Source organism: Panthera uncia, chromosome C2 (genome assembly GCF_023721935.1).
Source record: "Panthera uncia isolate 11264 chromosome C2, Puncia_PCG_1.0, whole genome shotgun sequence".
Lineage (NCBI taxonomy): Eukaryota > Metazoa > Chordata > Mammalia > Carnivora > Felidae > Panthera > Panthera uncia.
Window position 1 is genome coordinate 67695512 of NC_064810.1, and position 9381 is coordinate 67704892.

Here is a 9381-nt window from a genome sequence, read left to right on the forward strand (position 1 = left end):
GTGAGATGTGTGTGCTAGAAGGCCTCTTAAAAGGAAATACATCCCACATATTAAAAAAGTAGCATCTAGTCTTAAAATCCATTACCTTAGTACACCATGTACAATTACAGAAAAACAAAGGGAATGAGTATGGAAAACCTAAGCAGGCCAGAGTGGGTGGGGGTAGCAAGAGTCCAAATGCAAACATAACGCTAGGAACAAGAAGAATTCTTGTCCACTTTATTTTTAAAAAATGTGTGTTTATGTATTTTTGAGAGAAAGAGAGAGGCAGAGAGGGAGGGAGGGACAGACAGAGAAGGAGACAGAGAATCCCAAGCAGGCTCTGCACTGCCAGCACAGAGTCTGACATGAGGTTCAAACTCACGAACTGTGAGATCACGACCTGAGCTGAAGCTGGACACTTAACTGACTGAGCGTCCTCAAGGCGCCTCTCTTGTCCACTTTACAGGGGAATTGGACGTAAAAAGAAACTGAGAATGAAAGTATAGTAGTATGGGGCGCCTGTGTGGCGCAGTCGGTTAAGCGTCCGACTTCAGCCAGGTCACAATCTCGCGGTCTGTGAGTTCGAGCCCCGAGTCAGGCTCTGGGCTGATGGCTTGGAGCCTGGAGCCTGTTTCCGATTCTGTGGCTCCCTCTCTCTCTGCCCCTCCCCCGTTCATGCTCTGTCTCTCTCTGTCCCAAATAAATTAAAAAAAAAAAAAAAAAAGTTGAAAAAAAAGAAAAAAAAAGAAAGTATAGTAGTATGAAAAGAATTTGAACATGACTATGAGAAAGTGAGATATGTATTACTACTTAAAAAACTTTTTTAAAAATGTTTATCTTTGAGAGAGATGGAGAGACAGAGCACAAACGGGGGGAGGGCAGAGAAAGAGGGAGACACAAAATCCGAAGCAGGCTTCAGGCTCTGAGCTATAAGCACAGAGCCTGATGCACGGCTTGAACCCAAAAACCGTGAGATCATGACCTGAGCCGAAGTTGCATGCTTAACCAACTGAGTCACCCAGGCGCCCCAAGATATATATCATTAAGCAGTTATTTCTGGTATCAATTTCCTTATGTGTTAGTTATGTGGTTCCCACCATTAAAGTAAATAGAGTTGAATGTAAAGAAGAGTATATTTTTTTAAAACTGTTTGTTTATTTTTGAGACAGCAAGAATGCGAGCAGAGGAGGGGCAGAGAGAGAGGGGGACAGAGGATCTGAAGCAGGCTCTGGGCTGACAGCAGCAAGCCTGATGTGGGATTCGAGCTCACCAACTTGTAAGCTCATGACCTGAATCAAAGTTGGACACCCAACTGACTAAGCCACCGAGGCGCCCCAAGTATATTTTAAAGATGTTTCAAGAAACAGAAGAATGGAAGTTTAGCAGGGAAGCTATAAGTAATGTTGTACAGAACAAAGTGAATTACCGCTAATACAAAAGTCTAAGGCAGGAAAAATAGCGTTGGCCTAGAGCAGAGACTGAGGAACAGGTGACAGACAGCAGACTGGCCTCTGAAATGCCACAGCAACAGGCTCTTTCAAGTTAGCTATCCATGACCTGGGGTGGGCCGAGAGGGCATCTACTGTGTAAACAAAATAATGAAGGAGTTTTGTTCAAAGAAAAGGGGAACAAGGAGAAAGGAACTATGATCCCAGGATAGCAGAAACAATGAATCCTATTTATGTGAGAAAGGAGCAAGTCAACTAATTGGGTATATATGTGAAAAGAGGAGGACCCAACTGGTGGCAGAAAGACAACAAAATTTATTACACCATGTTCTTAATATGTCAGTAACAGTGGAAACTGGGTAAGTGTGGCTGCAGAGAAACAATTTTGAATATGCAAATATAACAACTGTATAACTTACTGTAAAGTTCAAGTATGACACTATATGTGAAACCATCTAAAACTGTCAAATCTATGCATCAGTCAAGCAACATGGTTACTGAGGACAATGGCCAGGTCTGAGCACCTATAATCCACAGAAACGTTTTTAAACCAAGTAGCCTTAATGATCCCCCAGGGAATTCTGGCAAATATTGTTAACAGTGATATAGCTAACAACTGCTTGACCTGAATTAAAAGCATTTTAGATTTACCTACAACCCGCTTTGCCAGAGGCTATTAAGGAGAAGAGTGATCACCGAGGCAGAAGAGAGAAAAAGCAGAAGCCATAAATAATCTATCAGCTGGGGCACTGGCACCTCAACAATTATTATCTGATTGGGTGGGCAAAGCTATCACACACCCCATAGTTGACAATACTCTGTCTTCATGTACCTAACATTTAATTACTTAAACTACAAAATTACCTATTTAAGAATGTAGATGAGTTCCTAGCAGAAAGAAATTTTGGGTCACTTGAGACTCTTGGAAAGTTAATGAGTTGTTCATTAAAACAAATATTGTGAGTACATAAAGAAGGAAGGAATACAGGTTAAAAATGATTTGTAGAAAGAATTTGAAATGAATGAAAAGGTTACATGGTATTATAAATAAAGTAACTTCCTCACTCTATAAACAAATCAGACTGAGAACAAAGGGTGATATGCTACATTAGGATTTATTTGCTGGTGGTTGTTTTTTTTACAGAAATGTGGAAATGTGATCACGTTTTATTTTTTTTTTAATTTTTTTTTAAATTTATTTTTGAGACAGAGAGAGACAGAGCATGAACGAGGGAGGGGCAGAGAGAGAGAGGGAGACACAGAATTGGAAGCAGGCTCCAGGCTCTGAGCCATCAGCCCAGAGCCTGACGCGGGGCTCGAACTCACGGACTGCAAGATCGTGACCTGAGCTGAAGTCGGACGCTTAACCGACTGAGCCACCCAGGTGCCCCTGTGATCACGTTTTAAAAAGTATTAAACAAAGAAAAAGGGGACAAACCAAAACCCAGACTCTTTAAAAAAATGTTTTTTTAAATGTTTACTTAATTTTGAGAGACAGAGGGAGACAAGAGGATCCCAAGCAGATTCTGGTCTAACAGCAGAGAGCCTGATGTGGGGGCTCGAAGTCACGAACCATGAGATCATGACCTGAGCCGAAGTCTGCCACTTAATGGACTGAGCCACCCAGGTGTCCCCCAAAACCAGACTCTTTTTTTTTTTTTCAAAACCAGACTCTTAACCACAGAGAACAAACAACGGTTATGAGAAGGGGATGGGTGAAAGAGGTGAAGGGGATTAAGAGCACATTCATCATGATGAACACTGAGTAATGCATAGAATTGATGAATCACTATATTGTACCTGAAACTAACAGAACACTGTATATATTAACTAACTGGGATTTTTTAAAAGTATGTGATTGTTCTTACATTCTTCTTGCATATAAAGTTTAGACATCTTCAAGAAGTGAGAGAGGTTAAAAAAAAGCCTTTGGATCTGCAAAGTTCATAGAATGTAACAAAAATAATAACTTAGCTTAATCAGCTTTGATTAAAAACTCATTAGCCATGTGCATTTTTCTGTATGTATATCATATGCCAATAAAAAGTAAAAAAAAAAAAAAATTACCCCTCATTAGCTGAAATACAAATGAAACTGTCAAAATAAATCCTGAAAACCAAAATGTTTCGACAGGGATTTTAGAAGAATAGAAGAAGACAAAGAAAACATCAGAATAATGCTAATGGATAAGCACATTTCATGAACCCCAAAGATTCCAATAATGTTGGTGCTAGGTTATTGGGACTGAAAAACTGAAAAATGAATCCTCCTAGTGGCTACAGGTACTCTACCTGAAGATGATGTTAGCAAGAAATAATGGTCTTTCAAAAAGAGAAAAACATACAGAGAAATAATCCCCTTCTCCAAAACCAGAAAATGCAAGCTTAGTTGTGGAGCCACACCAATGGTAATGCTGACTTTCTCTCAGCATCCCTGGGCCTGCCTGGGTACATACGGCCCCAGCCCTCTGCACAGCACTCCCCCCTTCCAGAACCACTTGGCACACTGGGAATTCCACGAGTCCTAGTGGGCAGTGTGGAAACAAGTTTGTTTCTCCTGGTCCTATAAAAAGCAGTGCTCTGGACTGAATTAATATCCCCTACTCCCCTAATAGTCCCACTATAAGGGTGCAGATGTCGAGTTTAGTGTGCTGGATACAAACAAGATACCCCCAAAATATAACTGAGTTGCAGACCACATCCACATCATCCAAATCTCTATGGGAAGTAAGACTGCAGGACTTTATCATTTAGCCAGTCTTCTCTTTAATAACACTGTATATATCTGGATTGTGTTTCCCACCAGTAACCCAACTGCTACAGCAAATACAAATTTTATTTGGGCTATGTTGACGTGACCTAGAGTTCCATCTTTAGCCATAACACACATGGTGAGAGAGAAAAGTTGACCAGCATTTGTTAGTGGTGATCGGATTTTATTCTAGTCTACATAAATGCTTACCTCTTTTACGCTATGTGTTACCGCCCATATTAGAAAAACTCTTGACATCACCTGGAAAGAAGTCAGGACAACAGAAGATGGAACAATTCCTGAAAGATATTTTAGGATGGGTAAATAAACGTATATTGTACCAAGTTTCAACATGTCATAAATTTTCTGAAACATTCAATTTTAATGTTTAGACATAAAACCATCTTGAACAACTAAAACTTATCTATATTGGCATATAAACTGTTTTTCAATATTAAAAACTTTTTCCCTCCAAAACGATAATACTGCTTTTTTTTTTTTTTTCAAAACAATATTGTTAATGGCAATAGCATACCATGGAATCTAGGTACCTTTCTCAAGCCTGTCAAAATCCCTAACCAAGTGCAATATATTTTACACTTATCATATAGAGAAAGCAAAACCATTGCTTACCCTCTAAAATTAGACACTGAAAGGTCATTTTACAATATGGGTTTCAAAAATGAACAGGCACCTATGGAAGGGAAACCAACTGTATTTATATCTAATGAATGTTAGCAACTCCTGATATCGTATATACTGTCTATACTGTATTATTAGATACCGAACTATCTAATAGTTATCTTCTATAATTTACTCAAATATTTTGCCAATAAGCATACCAAAATCAAAATTTGTAATCTATATAAGCCATTCCTCCTCACCTTGTTCATTACAGTAAGCATTGGTACAATTATCCTTCCAAAGTCTGAAAGTTGTAACACTGGAATCATCCTGAGTTATTTTAGATAATCATTAGATTCTGCTAAGTTTACATTTCTTTGGCTTTCCCCTTCAATTCTTACAACTACAACCCCTATAGAAAGATGAGCCACCACCATTACAAAAAAACCCTTGCCTCCTTTAGGTCATCTTAGACCCAGCAATAAGCCAGTATCTGTAAGCCTCATTTTCTTGTTGTAACTTTATACTGGCAAGGAACTGCCCCTCTAAAATAAAATCCAGAGGGGCGCCTGGGTGGCTCAGTCAGTTGGGCATCCAACTTCAGCTCAGGTCATGATGTCACGGTTTATGAGTTGGAGTCCTGAGTCAGGCTCTATGCTGATAGCTCAAAGTCTGGAGCCTACTTCGAATTCTGTGTCTCCTTCTCTTTCTACCCCTTCCCCACTTGTGTTCTGTCTCTCTGTTTCTCTCTCAAAAATAAATGATTAAAAAAAATTGTTTTTTAATTTAAATAAAATTGGAAACAGAAGTATATGGGCTCCACTACCCTCACCTCTGCCATTTCTCTCTGGCCTTACAGATAACAACAACTAGACTTACCAACTTTTTGCACCTTTCAAGTTACACGTGGGCCACCCTACACCTGACAGGAACTCTCATCATGGCTGCAGATCCTCCTTTCACTCTAAAACTAACCCATCTTTGGGGCGTCTGGGTGGCTCAGTCAGTTGGGCGTTCGACTTCAGCTCAGGTCATGATCTCACAGTTCGTGTTTGAGTCCCACATTAGGCTTTGTGCTGATAGTGCAGAGCCTGCTTGGGATTCTCTGTCTCTCTCTCTCTCTCTCTGCCCCTCCACCACTCATGTGCATGCTCTCTCTTTCTCTGTCTCAAAAATAAATAAACATTTAAAAAATTAAAATAAAACCAACCCATCTTCATTACATCCACTGGACCATCCCAGACAAATTTTCATTCTTCTAAGCCTTCTAAAACATACTCAGACTTCTGAACATTTATAAAACAAACAACAACTTGCCAAAACTCTGTGTACAAATCGAAGATAAAATTGTCTCTATGGGTGTAGCTATGAAAGGAAATCACTTCACAACTCATTAAGAAAAAGAGATACTATATCCTGTTAGAATGAGTTTCTTGGAGAAGATTTGGGCTTTGGAGAGGAATGATTTAGTTTCCAAAAGCAAGTAACATGGACATGTCAACAATGCTTGCCATATAAAGATGCTCAATAAATCTTTGTAGAATGAATGAAAAAAAAAAAAAATAAAGGTATGGACTTGTAGCCCAATAGATAGAGTCTAGTAATAAACCCTCACATTTATAATTCTTGATTTTCAACAAGTATGCCAAGACAATTCAGTGGAAAAATAACTGTCTTTTCAATAAATGGTGCTGGGACAACTGGACAAAAAATAAAAAATATAAATAAAAAATAAAAACAAAAAATAAAGTTAGAACACTTCCTTATACCATATAGAAAGAAATTAACTCAAAATGGATCAAGACCTAAATGTAGGAGTTAAAACTATAAAACTCTTAGAGGAAAAAAGAAATGTGAATCTTTGTGATCTTGGATTAGACAATGGTTTATTAGCTATGACACTAAAAGCACAAGAAAAAATAAATAAATCAGATTTCCTCAAAATTATGTGTGCTTCAAAGGATACCAACACGAAAGTGAAAAGAGAACCCACAGAATGGAGAAAATATCCATGAATTGTATATAATAAAGGACTTATATCCAAAATAAAGAATTCTTACAATTCAACAATAAAAGAGAACACAGTTAAAAAATGGGCAAAGAATTTGAATAGATATTTCTCCAAAGAAGATATGTAAGTGGATAATAAAGACATGAAAAGATGCTCAAATCATTACTCAACAGAGAAATGCAAATCAAAATCATAATGAGATATACTTTGCTAGGTTGGTTATAATCATCAGATACATTATTACAGAGAATAGCAAATGTTGACAAGGATGTGGTGATACTGGAACCCTCACACATCGATGATAGGATTATAAGTGGTGTAGCTACTCTGGAGAATGAACAGTGTGCTGGTACCTCAAAATGTTAAATATGGAATTACCATATGACTCATCAGTTCTACTCCTAGGTATGTATATACCCAAGAAAAATTTAAAAATTGCTCACACAAACACCTGCAAAGAATGTTCATAGTGGTATTCATACTGGCTTCAAATCGGAAACAATAAAAATGTCCAACAACAGATGAATGGATAAATAGAATGTGGTAGAGTTATACAACGGAACATTAGAAATAAAGTAAATAAAAGTAAAACATAATGAATAATAAATAAAAAGAAATGAACTACTGATACATACTGTAATATTGATGAACTTTGAATACATGCTGAATGAAAAAGCCAGTGGATAAAAGACCACATGTTACATGATTCGGTATATATGAAAAGTCCAGAACAGACAAACTATAGAGACAGAAAGTAAATTAGTGGTTACCTGGGTCTAGAAGGTTAGGAAGGGAACTGGGAGTGACTGCTAATGGGTATTGGATTTCTTTTGGCGGTAATGAAAATGTTCTAAAATTGACTGTGGTGAGAGTTTGCACAACTGTGTGAATTCTGAATTGTATACTCTAAGTGGGGAAATTGTATATGTGAATTGTTATATGAGTAAAGCTTTTATAAAAAAATTAATGTGTGAATTAACTACAAAGCCTGGTGATATATGTAACACTGCTAAAGAAGTTAGTCAAATATTAAGTGAATATACTTAGCCAGATTATATTATAGTTTACATTACCAGAAAAACTAAAGATCCATAATCAAAGGCTTTCCTAAGTGAGTTATTAAGCATTTACTACTTGAGGAAAGACCACCAGTATTTCTAGTTGTTTTTTTTTTTTTAACTCAAAGACTAGCTCATCACATAAAAATATTATTTTCTCTTTCATTTCTGCTCTTTCTTCTTTTGCCAATGAAACAATGGGCTAGACTGCTAATGGTCTGAAAAGTACTTCAGGGTTGTTGCTGTATTTTAGTGGGAATCAAGAAGTTCGGGATCTGGAACTCAGATTTCCAAGTTCAAAAACCCAATTTTATCCCATTCGTGAGCAAAAATCAGGCTCTGGGAGACTGCCTCAAGACTAATCACATTCATAAGAGTCTAGTTAATAAACCAAAATGTCACTTTATTTACTTATAAGAGAGGCACAGCCTTTGTAATAACTGAATGGTTGGGATTTCAGAGACCCTCATCTGGGGGCACTTTTTTCCTGCTGTCGAAATCAGAATGCTTATTAGTAAATGCAACTTCAACAGAGGGATCTGGTTGCCGTGAGGGGTGAACACTGAAATTCAGTAGGGCCTGGCTATAATTAATTACCCCTTCTTTACTATAGAGTTCTTTTTCCTAGAGAATACAAAATAGGTCTTCCCTTTGAAAATGCTAATCAAAAGTTGTGATTGTTTTTCTTAAAAGTAAGTTTTAATAACCAAAAACATTTATTCCTTAGGTAATAAATGTTCCTGGTAAACATTTCCTACCAGTCTTTACTTCTAAGTGAATTTTTATTATTTTATTAAAAAATTTAATGTTTATTTTTGAGAGAGAGAGAGAACAGAGTGCGAATGAGGGAGGGGCAGAGAGAGATGGAGACACAGAATCCGAAACAGGCTCCAGGCTCTGAGCTGTCAGGCAGAGCCTGATGCGGGGCTCAAACTCATAAACCATGAGACCATGACCCAAGCTGAAGTAGGATGCTTAACCAACTGAACCATTTAGGTGTCCTTAAGTGTATTTTAAAATACAGTTCAACTTCTATTATTTGTACTCTGTAATTTGCTTTCTCACTTAACATTTTAAGAAAATTTCTTACAACATATTCTCCAAAATATTTTAACTTGAGTCATAAGATTCCTTTGAATAGAATATATTTGTTTATCTGTTCTCCTTCTGTAAGACATTTAAATTGCTCTAATTTCTTGATATTACAAATGAAGTAATGAAGTATTACAAATAATACTTAAAAATTTCTGAGGTTTAGAACTTTTTTTTTTTTTTTTTTTTTTTTAAGGATTATTTCCTTGGGATAGTTCCCAGAAGTAGAACTACTAGGTCAAATGCTATGAATTCCTTTAAGGCTCTTGAAATACATTGCCAAATTGCTTTCCAAAACGTTTGTATCAATATACACTCCCACCAGCAGCATAGAAGTGTGGCTGCTTTAGCCTACCCTCAATGGCAAATTTATTTATTTATTTATTTATTTATTTATTTATTTATTTATTTATTT

The 9381-nt window shown here is 37.0% G+C and overlaps 1 protein-coding gene across 1 annotated transcript in view; it reads right to left on the reverse strand.

The window, feature by feature from the left end:
* HACD2 (3-hydroxyacyl-CoA dehydratase 2) overlaps window positions 1-9381 on the reverse strand; it is a 102714-nt gene that overhangs the window by 30439 nt on the left and 62894 nt on the right. Inside the window, exon 4 of the mRNA XM_049628308.1 lies at window positions 4392-4480. Within this exon, the coding sequence (XP_049484265.1) occupies window positions 4392-4480 (89 nt within the window). The remainder of the gene's footprint in view (window positions 1-4391; window positions 4481-9381) is intronic.